Source organism: Papio anubis, chromosome X, assembly GCF_008728515.1.
Source record: "Papio anubis isolate 15944 chromosome X, Panubis1.0, whole genome shotgun sequence".
Lineage (NCBI taxonomy): Eukaryota > Metazoa > Chordata > Mammalia > Primates > Cercopithecidae > Papio > Papio anubis.
The window spans coordinates 79,908,789-79,922,873 of record NC_044996.1 but is presented as its reverse complement, the minus strand read 5'-3'; the positions used below and the strand labels follow the sequence as shown (position 1 = coordinate 79,922,873).

Sequence of the window (14,085 nt, the reverse complement as noted above, 5' to 3'; positions counted from 1 at the left end):
GTAGCTGGGACTGGTGGCGCCTGCCACCTCGCCGGCTAGTTTTTGTATTTTTTTAGAAGAGACAGTGGGTTTCACAGTGTTAGCCAGGATGGTCTCCATCTCCTGACTGATCCGGCCGGGCCGCCCAAAGTGCTGGGATTACAGACTTGAGCCACCGCCACCGCCAATTTAAAACATTTTACTGAATAACATGATGGTTTTGTATAATGTATTTATTTGCAAATACATATTTCCTGATGTGAGTTTTGTGAGAAACGCTAAATCTTTTGTAAATCATATCCTCACAAAATTGGCATGAGCCAAATAGTAGTGTGTGGGTGATTTGCATTGTACAATAACTGTGAGACTTTTAGAATTATAAAAATATTTATTAACTTTTAGTGTGTTGTTTAAACAAGCTATTGGAACATACTGAAGATACGAGTAGGATTTTTCTGAGTATTTCAGATGTGTACTCGGGCTAACTTTCTTGTCTTTTTCAGAACAAAATAGTGTCTTTTCTCTTAAAAGCAGTAAATCTGTTTTCTTGTTACAAAGAAGTTTACAGTTTTGACTATTGTTAAGCGTACAGTTTAGTAGTGTTAACTACATCCCCATTGCTGTACAACCATCACCACTGTCTATCTCTACAAGTTGTTTCATCTTCCCAAATGGAAACTGTGTACCCATGAAATAACGCCCCCCTCATTTCCTCTTCCCCCACTCAGATGCTGGCACACAGCATTCTACTTTCTGTCGATATGAATTTGATTACTCTAGGTACCTCATATAAATGGAATCATACAGTACTTTTATATTTTTTGCCTTTTGATCTATCCTATTCTCTGCAACCTTGTTGAATTTGTGCATTAATTTGTTCATTAACTTTAGTAATGGTTTTGTAGATTCTTTCGGATTTTCTATGTACAGAATTGTGTCGTTTGTGAATAGAGATAATTTTACATCTCTCTTTCTAGTTTGAGATGCTCTTTGATTTTTTTTTTCTTACCTAATTTCTCTAGGTAGAACTTTTTTCATTGTGGTAAAAAATAACATAAAACATATCATCTTAATCATTTTTAAGTGTACAGTACAGTAGTATTTCCTATATGAATCTTATTGTGCAACTGATCTCTAGAACTTTTTCATCCTCCGAAACTGAAACTCTACACCCAGTGAACAACTACACCCCTTTCCCCTGCTCTCCACAGCCTTTGGCAATCACCTTTTTACTTTTTGTTTCTAAGAGTTTGACTTTTTAAAGTACCTCATATAAGTATAACCATGCAATGATTTTCTTTTTGTGACTGGTTTATTTCACTTAGCATAATGTCCTGAAGTTTCATTCATGTTGTATCATATGACAGGATTTTCCTTTTTAAAAGGCCAAATAATATTTCACTGGATGTATATGCTGCATTGTAAAAATCCCTGCATTCATTCATGGAGAGTCAGGTTGTTTCTACCTCCAGGCTATTGTGAATAATACTGCCGTGAACAGGGGTGTGCAAATATATAGTCAAGATCCTTTTTCAGGTCTTCTGGATATATACTCAGAAGTGGGATTGATGGGTCATATTTAAGTATTTCTATTTTTATATCTTGGAGAAAGTTTCATACTGTTTCTAATAGTGGGCACACCATTTCACATCCCCACTAGTGTACAAGGGTTCTAGTTTCTGTTTTTTGTTGTTGTTGTTGTTGTTGTTTTTAATAGTGGTCACCCGAACAGGTGTGATGAGATATTGTGATTCTCATTTGTATTTCCCTGATGATCAGGATCTTAATCAGTTCAGGCTGCTATAACAAAGTACCATAGACCGGGTGGCTTAAAGAACAAATGTTTGTTTCCCACAGTTCTGCAGACTGGGAAGTTCAAGGTAAAGGTACTGGCAGATTCAATGCCTGGTGACGGCCCTCTTCGTGATGCATGAGTAGCACCGGTCACACAGAGGAACTGCAAGCCTCTGTTCCACAGCAAGATCTAGCACCTGATATGAACATGGGCAGAGAGGCTCATAGTCAAGAAGCAGGGGCTTTAGGGTTGTTTCTGCTAGTGCTGTGAAAAGCACTATTCTCATTTTCCTAGGCACTCACCACATTGAATCTGTAACGGCTCTGGGTAGTACCTACCTGTTAACTGTCTTCCCGTCCATGAACACGGGATATGTCTGCATTTATTGGTCTTCTGCGTGTTTCATCAGTGTTTGATTGGTTTCAGTGTGCACACTTTTCACCTCCGTGGATAAACGTATTCCAAAGGGTTTTGTTCTTGCTCTGATATTCTAAATACGTTGGTTTCCTGGTGTCTCTTTCGTATACCTTATTGTTCCAGCATAGAAATGTGAGTGATTTTCACGTTGCTTTTGCACTCTGTAACTTTGCTGGCTTTGTTTATTGGTTTTGGCTGTTTTTGGGTGCAGTGTACCTTAGTGTTTTCTCCATGTATGATCATGTCATCTGCAGGCAGAGATAATTGAGCTTCTTAGTTTCCAATTTGCTTCCTATTTTTCTTAGAATAGGTGATCAAATCGCAAGTGGCTGTGCCCGCGAGGGTTGATTGGCACGTAGGTGTGGTGGTTTGGCAGGTTGGAGTTTTTTATTTCTAAGAGTTTGTCCCACTCCATGCCCTCCTAGGTTTTAGAACTGAAAAACATCTGTTGTTTAAGGTAGATCCCAGCCCTGCTTTTGCGCACTGGAGCCTTCAGGGATCCTTCACCACTGCCTTCACTCCGTGAATCAGGCCTTTCTCCCTCAAGGGAGAGCACCCCTGATTAATTTGATTCCCAAGTTGGGGCATACAGGGGTGCCAGCCCGCACGCGCTCGTACACACGCACACACACACACACGTGGGACTCACAGCCACATGCCGATTTAATCATGTAGTGTAAAAAAAGGAATAAGAGGAGTCTAAATTGGAAAGTAGGAAGCTCAATTATCTCTGCTTGCAGATGACATGATTTCACATAGAGAACACCCTAATGTACACTGCACCAAAAAACGATCAAAACCAATAGACAAAGTCAGCAAACTTGCAGAATGGAAAAGCAACACGCGAAAATCACTGACTTTTCTATGCTCCAACAACAAAGTATCCGGAAAAGACACCCGGGAAACCAACGTATTTAGAATACCAGGACAAGAACAAAACACTTTGTTTGGAACACACTTATCCAGGGAGGTGTAAGGTGTGCGTACTGAAACTGATCAAACACTAATGAAAGATACAGAAGACAAATAAATGGAGACACATCCCACGTTCATGGATGGAAGCATGGTCAACACGTCCGTGCTACCCCAAGCCGCTACAGGTTCAGCACAGTGAGCTCCTAGGAAAACGACAATGGTGATTTTTGCAGCACTAGCAGAAACAACCCTAAATCCCTTGCTTCTTGTCTGTGGGCCTCCCTGACCATGTTCCCATCGGGGCTGGCTCTTGGTGTGGAATGGAGGCTTGCAGCTCCTCTGTGCTCTGGGTGCTTTGCGTGCATCATGACATTTACTCTCCCAAGCTGATGAGCTGGGGGCAGCTTTCCCCTCCACCTCCACCTTACAAATGGGACACTGGGGCTCAGAGACATGGCTCTCACTGCCCAGCCAGAGGTGGCAGGACAGGAAGAAAGAGGTGGATGGAGAGCTCCAGTGGGCACTGGCCCGAAGATAGGACCCAAGCACACCTACTCAGTCAAATGACAGGCCTCCGGGCACTCCAAGAGTCTGTCTCATGATTGGGTAAATCCTAGAGGCCTCTCCCAACAAGGGGCATGCTGGTTGGTGGTGGGTGGACCGATGAGAAGGCGTGGGACAGTGAGAAGGCAAGGCGTAGGCCTCGAGGGTGCCCAGAAGCCACGCGTAGTCAGGGACATTGTGAGCAGACTTTGGTGAGGGCGGCAGTGGCCCAAAGGCCTCGCTGTTCCTGTCTCATGGCCCGCTCGGCTGGGTTTGGCTGGGCTTGGCTCTCCCCTCCCTCGGCTACCAGGACGACCGTCTCCCCACAGCCCAGACTGTCTGGAATGCCGCCAGGAGCTCCCCTGATGAGGTGTCCGTTTGCGAGGCTTAATTTCCGCCCAGAGGGTGGCAAGCAGGCCGGCCGCCACACCGCCAGCCTCAGAGCCCCACGTGGCCAAGGCCACTGCCGATGCCTCCATTTGGGGACAAAGTGCAGCTGTGAGGGCAAGGGCGGGTTTACAGATCCCGAGGGGTTCAGCTTCGAGCCTGAGAGGGAAATGATAGAGCAGGGAAGAGTGGTGCTCTGGGGCCAGGAAGGCCGACCTGGCACCCCGGTCCATGACAAAGGGGACAGTGTGGACTACTCGTCCTACCTGGCTGACGAACCTCTATCCTGCTCTATCCTGCTGCCGCCTAGCGTCCAGGAACACCTGTGCCCAGAAGGCTCCGCTGCTGAAGGGTCCGCTGACATCCGCGTGGACCTGGAGGTCCGTTCCAGTGGGAGAGGCGCGCTGAGCCCCAGCCCGGGAGAATGGCAGCAGGACTCCGTCGGATCTCTCCACCTCAGTAGCCCTGGGTCAGGACCAGCCTGGTAGAACCGGGAAAGGGGCTTGAAGAGCAGATTGAGCGTCCAAGCGGATCCCCGCGATCTCCGCGGAAGGCCCCGACAGGCTGTCTACCCACGACTCTGATTCCGCAGATGAGAGCAGCGGCTTACCTGTGATTACGGTGATCATTCGCACCAAAGAAGGAAGCCAGGCCAAGCCTGGAAGCCCCGAGAAGACAGCAGACACTTGGCAGACGCCCAACTATGCACCGCAAGGAGAGTTACTTTCACGTTTAAGGCCCTCTCCTAACCTCTGCTCCCTGCAGTCTCACCCCAGCCATGGAGAGGCCGGCCGTGGGAGAGCTGGACACGTCTTCTTTGAAGAAAATGCAGAGTATGGTGTGGGGAAAGGTGGGGATCAGGCCCAGCTGCTCAGGAGCTGCAGTTACAGGGCCCCTACCCCGGGGCCCTCTGGGAAGGAAGGTGGCCCAGGAGAAGAAATTCCTAGGGGGTGCAACCAAACTGGCCCTGCGGGGAGCCTTTCCTGCCTGGGGGCAGAGACTCTCAGCAGTTCCACTTGATCCGGCCAGCTTCCCGCCAGTGTCTGGTGTGGGGCTCCTGGGGAACTCCGCAAGATCCAAGGAGCCCAAGCACAGCAGCCCTGGGAAGAAACCTCCAGGAAGGAAAACCAGGGAGTCCCAGGCTGCGGCCAGAGAAGATAATGACTCAAATAGAGATGAGGTCCCAAGGGCCCAAGTAAGTAGGTTCTCTTCGTGCTCTCCTCCTTTTCCTCCTTGCTCTCCTCCTCCTCTTTCTCCTCTGTCTCCCCCCACCCACCTCTCTTCCAGCACACACCTCTTTGCCCATGCCCTTTCTATCCCTTGCTCGAGGGTTGTCATCGGGAGCCCAGGGACACTAGGATGCCAGATTGGGGTCCTCCTCTTAGGGGCACACATTAAAAGGAGCACTTTGTGTGTGCCAGGCCTGACTCTGGACACTCTGCAGTTGTCCTGCCCCCTCCCCCATAGAGGAGCTGGGATGGAAGGCAGGGCTGGCAGCTGGTTTGGTTTGGCGGACTCAATGTGGTAAAGCTGGGTGTGTAGGGACTCATCAGCTCCCACCTCCTTCCTAGTTGTTGCTAAGCCTCCTGTCTTGGGGCTGACTGAGGGAGAAAGTGCTAATGAGATTACTCTTGAGTTCCCACCTTTAACACAGCTCCCTCCCTATGTACTCAACATCCACCCCCACTGCCAGCCCGACTCAGAAATTTCTGTTTTAGCTTCCCACACACAAACCAGAGCTGATTTCCCTGTCCGTGTGTCATGGAGAGTACAGCAGTGCTGACCCCACTATCAGAGCTCCCCAAGTTCAGGAACCTCACAGCACTTGGCCTTGAACCTGAGACACCTTGTGCCCAGACATCCTGCACCCTCCAGTGATCTTGAGGGTTTGATGGGGTGGGGGGCGAAACCTCTGGCTCTGTCACCTCTGGGACCTCAGCCTTGTTCCCAGGCTTCCCTGCCCACCCGGGCAGCTGTCCCACAGGAAACGGGATGTCAACGGGGCTAGTCTGAAGCCACATTGTCCTCTCTGAGTGGGATTTGTGTGGTGGTGGGGGGGGTGATTTGGAGCAGTGCCCCAAACTCCAACTCTGGAAGGAGACTTTCAGCGGTACTGAGCCCTTTTCTGTTAAGTCCTGCCCAGCCACACTGCCCCTCCCAGGGCCTGCCAGTGGCTGCCCCGCTGCTGGCGTCCAACACGGAGCCACAGTGATAGGGGCCACAGGTGAAGATGGGCTCACACTAGGTAACAGGGAAAACAGTCCCAGAGGGAGAGTTGGAGTTGCTGGGCAGAGCAGGGGCAACGTGTTGCCAGCAGAGGGTGATGCTGCCTCACCTTAGTCTCCTTCCAGAGCCCAGATCTCTCTCCTCTTTCCTCCTGGGGTTCATTGTCCTGGTTCTGCCCTGTCACTGTCCTTTCTGTTGAGCATCCTTGCTTTCCCCCGTGACTTGACGCCAGCAGTTTATTTCCGTGCTGTTGAGGGGAGCTCATCCCCCTGCCCCCCCGCCCCACTGCTGCTCAAGGGCCCAGGCCCTTTCCACCTCATTGGGAGACTTGGAAGCTGGATTATGTGTTCTCTTTCAGGTGACTAGCAGCCACCTGTCCATCCCCCAAGACTGGAAAGGCAGCAGCAGCCCCCAGGAGCCCAGGGCTATCCTTGAATAATGCTTTGTGTGGCTCCTAGAAATCCAGGTCCACACTAGATGGTGGGATTCATGTCCAGGTTAAACTGATTTCGGTGTACCCCCGACCTCTCCACCTTCCATACCCCATGGAGAGTGGGTGCCTCCTTTCCATCGAGGGTTCTGTGCCAGCCCACCTCACCACCATGCTGCAGGCTATGCGGGCTATAAGGGCTGAGGGAGAGAGGGAGGCCAGGGAGAGAGGAGGCCAGAAGAGACTAACCATTTATCTTCCTCCGGTGTCTGCTGGTCTAGTGCATCCTGCTGCAGAGGGAAATTGATGAACTTACACAGCAGCTAGGTATGACGGAGCCCTGGCTGGGGCAGGGATGGACAGCGGTGTCTTTCTGCAGGTGTGGGGGGCGGGGGTGGGCTGCAGGTACAGGTGGCGTCACTGGGACAGATTTCCTCTGGGGAAGAGAACCAAGCAGGCCTGACCCTGGAGCCTTCTGTGTCTTTCCAGCTAGGGATGTGCACAGACAGCAATGTGTCATCTGAACTCTGTGTATACTTTGTCCATGAGTCCCAGAACTCTCCTTCTCTTAGGACGGTTAAAGATACTGCATGTGTTTTCCTGTAACTCCCGCCTGGTACAGCTTGTACGGTTTTTGCTTGTTGGCTGGCTTATCTGTCTTTGAAACACGTTCTGAATGAACGGTTCTGGGATGGCCCAACACCTGAGAACCACTTTCCCCCTTAGAAGGCATTTCCACGTTTAACTCAGGTGACAGGTGGGTGAGTCAGTCCCAGGGCTGGTGAGGTTCTGGGTTGCAGAGCTACGCAGTTCCCCACAGCGGGGAGGTGGGTTTCTGTTTCCCTGGGTCTGGAGTGCCCAGTTCTGCCTCTCTTGTTTCAGCGGCCATGCAGTTCCTCGCTGACAAGATCCAGGAGCTTTGAAGTGAGTGTTGCACACACCATGCCCCTTCCCACAATCCCGGTAGCTTAGGAGGGCTGTGGGCTGGCCCTGGCTGGGGGCCCGTCCCTGAGCCTGCTCTGTTTCACAGGTTGGAGCCAGCATCTTCCTACAAGACGAGCAGCTGCCACCTTTGGAGCCCTGGAGCTGCAGCCAAGCGAGTTCCCTCCGTATCCTCTTCAGCCAGGGCTTCCTCTCTTCTGCTGCATTTGCCCCCTTCCGAATGCAGTTCACAACAGTTTCAGATAAAGTCGTTCTCATACTCTATGGTTTGTTGTCTGCCCTCTCTGTGATTGTTGGGAGTGTTGAGGGGTGCGGGGTGCTACTCAGTTTCCTGGTGCTTGAAGAACAGTTCCCCTGATGCTCTGTGGTGGGCCCTCTCCCTGCGGGGCGCCTGGGCCGACCTCTGAGCAGCAGCCCTGCACTCGGGCTCACCATAGTGCCCTGGGTCTAGGTGCTGTTGGGGCTCTGCCTGGCCACAGAAGTATTTCCTGCCTTTCCCCTATACACCTTGCTCATGGTCCCTCCTCTTCTCCTCCTACTTTGGGGTCTCACAGGTCCCCTTCTTCAGCGCTATTCTCCCTCCACTTCAGCAGGAACTGATGCCCTCCTTCCAGAACCCCAGTTTCTGTCTGTTTTCCTCCTGCGGTTCACTGTCCTGGTTCTGCCCTGTCACTGTCCTTTCCTTCATGACCATCCTTGCTCTCCCCCATGGCTTGATGCTGGAGGTTATTTCATGCAGGAAATAACCTGCATGGTTATTTCCGTGCTGTTGAGGAACATGACGGAGCACATCCTCCCCTTCACGGGCCCAGTCCTCTTTCTGGAGCCATTATGTCCCTCAGGTGCCATCACACACACAGTCAGGTCATCTGGACCAGAAACCTGCTTGGCATACTCAGCTCCTCTCTTAGGCCTCACTTTTGAACCTCAGTTGCCAAATCCCGTCAGGACTCCTCCTTAGTTTCAGTAGTCAGGTGGAGGCAGAAGCCACATCCCGGTGGGTGGCCAAGCAAAAGGGAAGGTACAGGGAGCACAGAAGAAAAGGGAGGGGTGGACTCTTCGTTGGAGGTGGGGATGCTGATTCTGTTCTTATGCCTGTGGGCCAACTTGGTGGAAACTGCCCACCGGCAGCTACACAGAAAACGACTTCCACCTCCTTAGTGTGCTATAGGTGGCCAACAGCCCCTTCTGCAGCCAGTCGACTCCATACCCTTGATTTGAAAATGGCCAGCTGCTTCTAGGGCAAATGTGGATGCTAGGCCTGGCTGTTCTTTGAGGGTTTCTGTCAAATACCGTTCAATCATCCCCAAGGCCGCAGGGTTTTGTGGACATGATATTTCCATGTTCCTGCTCAGTCTTCTAGATCGCCTCTCGAGGTCACACGAGATTTCCTTGAGCTCCCTGTTCTGCCTTCACCCTCCTTGACAATTGGGGTCACCCACTTCCTTCAGCTGGAATCCTGGGCTGGGCGGGCCCCGGACTCAGGCACAGATTCTGGTTCCAATGAGGAGGTGTGTGTAGGTTCTGCCAGCTCCCATTGTCAAGAGACTGGGCGTTGAACAAACGAAGACAATAGAAATGCAGATACCATTCAAGGTTATTGTGTGTATGTGTGTGCGTGCCCCTGCATGCACCTGTTTGGGAATCAAATTAATCGGGGATGCTCTTCCTTGAGGGAGAAAGGGCTGATTGACAGAGTGGAGGCAGTGGTGAAGGATACCTGAAGGATGGAATGCACAAAAGTGGGGCTGGGATCCACTCTTTACAAGAGGTGTTGTTCAATTCTAACACCTAGGAGGGCATGGAGTGGGACGAATGGGATGTCCCCAAACACAGGGACGGGTGTCGGGGCTCTCAGAATGCTGGAGGTGCCACAGTAGGCTCCCGATCCTCTGAGGGATGGATGGGATGTCTCAGCACTCCCGTGTGTGGGTGCAGTGATAACACCTCAGTCCCTGGTTGGTACCTCATGTAGGAAGTGGAGAGCTCCCATGGGAGGGTGGCCCAATGCCAGCTAACAGAGACACGGGCAGGACGGACCCAATGAGGGTGGAAAGCAAGAAAGAGGGACTCCCCTGGGACAATTGGTCGGGCTCGGTAGCGCCTTCCCCCGTACTCTCTCTGTGTATCCCTGCCAGGCCCGTGGTGTGAGCTCAGTGAGGGGCACCATTACACATGTGGTGGACCAATCACAGGCCTCAGACCTGGAAACTAACGTTGGTGGGGACCTATCCCATCCGAATCCAACCCCTCGCCTGAGAGGGTTGGCTTGATTCCTTGGGCCAAGGCTTTGACCCTGATGGTTGTTTCTTGTGGGGATAACACAGCGGGCTGGTGTCTGGGGAGGACCTGTGTCAGGAACTCTCTAGCTTGGGTTTTTGCCACCAGAGACATCTATGCAGGTTCTGGAAGGGTGAGAATTCCAGCTCCAGGCACTACCCAGGGCAGGAGGGCATGGGTCGTGGTCGACAGGGTGTGGAAGGGGAGAAGCCCGTGGATGGAGTCGTGGAAGGCGTGAACCCATTCCTCGGTGGCTGAATTTGCCAGCCCCATCTCTCAGCACACCACATTTCCATATTCAGGCCACCTCCCGCACAATAATGGAGCTGTAACATGTACAGTCCAGGCCATAGTTAGGGCGGAGCCTTCCGGTTCTGGGGGAAATAAGTGCAGAGTCTGAAGCTCCTCAGATTAGAGGAATCCATCTGGCCCCAGTGGAGAGGAGGAGGTCGAGCCCCTCCCTCATTCAGTGCATTCAGCACCCAGCTTTTGTTTTCCTTCAAGCCTCCTCTCCCACCAAGAAGAATGTGGGACCCAGCCTGGAAAGCCTTAGGCCCCCTGCTGCCTTGTCCTGCCACTTAGCTCAGAAGGGCACCGGAGGTTTGCTGAGCTGCGTGCTCGCCCTTGATGCAGCCACAGTGGCAGAGCCCTGAGCAGAATCCCACCTACATCCGCTGCCAGGGCTGCCACAGGTACATTTCCATATGAGGCCTCTTATTCTGTGGGCAGAAAAGAGCGTCTCCTCTTCAGAATCCAGCTAAGGCCGAAGGTATGTGAGTCTCCTCATAATCCCGCCAGCCAGAGTCTGGAAGGGTGGCTGTCCAGGCTATGGCAGAGGCTCAGGGTCTTGCACCGTACTCGGAGATGTGAGATGGAAATCGTAGGATCATAATGGTCATGGTGAGTAACAGCCATGAACTTTAGTCCCCCTGGAACACACTCCTGGGTGAACTCGGACAACCATATGCCCATCTGTCCTCAATCTCCATGCCAAGAACTCCTCCTTTGCCCCACATATTTTCTCATCATCCATTTCCTCAAAGGAGGAAGTCAACACTGGTGTTTAACAGGTATGGCCGCCTAGGCTGTGGCCACCAGGGTGGCTGTGGAAACACTGTCTGCGGGATTCCAGGGTACCCCGTTCACATGATCCAGCCTGAACGGCGCCCATGTGGTTGTGCAGTGTTGAAGTCCAGGTCACTACCACGCAGAGCAAGGAACAGAAGGTTGGTAGGGTGTTAGAATCATCCTGTTTGCCCCACCCCGATCACTACTTGTCCCTTTGCACACTCCTCCAGAGGTAATCACTCTGCTGACTTTTCAAATAATCACTCACTTTCTTTTAAAGGATTAATAATTCCCAGTTAATAACCCTCATCAAGATATAAAAGTTAGAGGCAGTTAAATGTAAAATTATATTTTTGAAACATAATACACACACGTGCGTGCAAAAACACACACTCGCACACACATGCACACAGAGACAGAACTCAGAAGCCAGTCATTTGATAAACAGTTATGAGGTGATCAAGCCAGGTACCTACTACCCAGGTCATGAAACTGTACATTGAACCTTTAGAGAGTTGCGGTCAGAATGTCTTTCTCTGAAGGAAACCAAATGCACATGATACGTACTGTGTGATTCCATTTATATGGCATTCTGGAAAAGGAAAAATTCTAGGAGCAGAAAACAGATTGGTGGTTGCCAGGGTCTGAGGGTTAAGACCAGGAGTTCACTACCAGAGGGTGTGAGGGAACCTGGGGGGGATGCTGATGCTCTATGTCTATATATAATGTGTTGGTGTTTCCACAGCCGTATGCATTTACAAAATCCCATAGATCTCTGAGTAAGTTATAGCCCAATAGCCCTGACTTTTTAGGAAAAAAAATATCAACAATACATCTCGAATGGATATTGACATTTAGTCAATACCCTTTGTGACTACGAAAGGCATGTTTCTCTCCCCAAATCTGTTAATGTGGAGAATTATACCACAGTGTTTTCTGAAGGGAAATTAAATTTGTATTTCTGGGATGAAGCCAATATTAGTCATGCCATGTTAGGTATTTTCCTTTTTATATCCTGTAGGCTTACATGTGCTAAGATTCTGTTTCTGATTTTTGTTTCTATGTCATGAGCCTGTGGTTGATCTGCAATATTTCTCCAAGTGTCCTTGCAGGATTTGGTATCGAGGTTATGCCAAGCTCATACAGTGAGTGGAGGGTTGTTCTTTTCTTTCAATTTTTTTGCACAAGTTTGTGTCAAATGGAAGATATGTATTCCTAAGATGTTTGTCAGAATGTGGTGGGGAATTCAGGAGTTTATTCCTGGAAAGCCTTTGACTACTGGTATCTTTCTGTAATGATTCTGGAACGGTACATGTTGCCTGTGCCTTCTTGTGTCAGTTTTGGAGGGTTTTGTTTCCTAGCGATTGGTGACCTTTGTCTTTGTTTTCAAACTGACTGGAATAAAATGGTCCATAATATACCCCTTCATCCTAGATTGCATTTGTTTAAATTTTGGAGCCACGGAAGAGTTGCAGAGAAAGCGCAAGGAGCACTCATACGTGGATTCTTCTACTGGATCCTCCAGTTGTTACCATTTTCTCACATTTGCTTCATCCCTCCCTCTAACCTGTCCCCTGTCTTTCTCTCTCTCTATGTGTGTGTGATTATATTTTTCATAGTTTTGTGGAATCATTTGAGATTCATTTGAATCATTAAGATCCATCATCCCTAAATATTGCAGCATGTATCACCTATGAGAAAGCATGGTATCCCACAAAACCTTGATGCCATTATCACACTCAGGAAATGTAACATTGAGACCACACAATTTTCTACTGTATGATCACATGAGACATTTTCAATTGTCCCCACAGTCCCATAGTATCCCTCATAACTGCTTTCTAACAAAATTCTCTTATCAACAAAACATCATGCTTTGCATTTAGTTGTTGAGTCTCTTGAGACAGGGTCTCCCTCTGTAGCCCAGGCAGGTGTGCAGTGTCACAAACCCAGCTCACTGTAGCCTCGACCTCCAGTCAAAAGACATCCTACCGCCTCAGCTTCCGGAGTAGCTTGGACTACAGGCACGTGCCACCATGCCCAGCTAATTTTTAACATATTTTTTGTAGAGACAAGTTTTCACCGTGTTGCCAAGGCTGGTCTGCAACTCCTGAGCTCAAGTCATTCACCTGCCTAGGTCTCCCAAGGTGTTGAGATTACGGGCGTGAGCCATGGTTCCCGGCCTGTCAAGCCTCTTCAGTGTCCTTTAAAGCAATGTTTAAAGTGTGCTTTAAACCAGTGCAGTTGTTGTCAGGAAGCCCCTGAACTTGAGTTTGTCGAATGACTTCCTTGTGATTAGACTCAGGTAGGTTTAACATTTTTGCATAGCAGATGTGCTGTTCTTCTTGGTGCATGACATCAGCGGATTCTCCATGTTGATTTGTCTTATGACTAGCGATGTTTATCTTGACCATGTGATCAGGGCACTGTTCCAAATTACTCCATTGTGAAGGTACCATCTTTTCTTTGTATTTAATTAGCTATGTGCTGTTACTGCATGGGCACTCTGTGAATATCCAATTCCCCTACAATATCCTCTTTCTATATTTTGGATGTCTGCATATGATATGGTTTGGATCTGTGTTCCCACCAAGTCTCATGTCAAACTGTAACTTCTAATGTTGGAGGTGGGGCCTGGTGGGAGGTGACTGGATCATGAGGCTTTGTCTCTCAGGAATGGTTTAGCAGCATCTACTTGGTACTGTCCTCATGGTCGCGAGTGAGTTGTCATAAGTCTGATCGATTAAAAGTGTGTGACACCTCCCTCTGCTCTCTCTCTTGCTACTGCTCCTACCATGTAACAAGTACCTGCTCCTGTTTTGCCTTCTGCCATGATTGCAAGCTTCCTGAATCCTCCTCGAAGCAGAAGCCTCTATGCGTCCTGTACAGCCTGCAGAACCATGAGCTCTTTTCTTTATAAATGGCTCGGTATTGGATATTTCTATATAGCAACACGAGAGTGGACGTATCATTGTTTGTGGTTATTTCTCTCTTTTCTTTCCTGATAGCGGTTCCCTTCCCCCTTTTTTCTTGACGAGTCTCACAAGAGTTTTACCAATTTCATTCCTCTTCCAAACACCCAACTTCTGGTTTTGTGATCCTT

At 49.7% G+C, this 14,085-nt stretch overlaps 1 protein-coding gene across 1 annotated transcript in view; it reads left to right on the top strand.

The window, feature by feature from the left end:
* LOC108583677 (uncharacterized protein CXorf49-like) overlaps positions 1–5,564 on the top strand; it is a 31,092-nt gene extending 25,528 nt beyond the window's left edge. The window contains 4 exon segments of the mRNA XM_031660590.1: positions 3,856–4,031; positions 4,033–4,577; positions 4,579–4,722; positions 4,724–5,564. Coding sequence (XP_031516450.1) covers positions 3,856–4,031; positions 4,033–4,577; positions 4,579–4,722; positions 4,724–5,564 — 1,706 coding nt within the window.
* Positions 5,565–14,085: the final 8,521 nt, after the last annotated feature.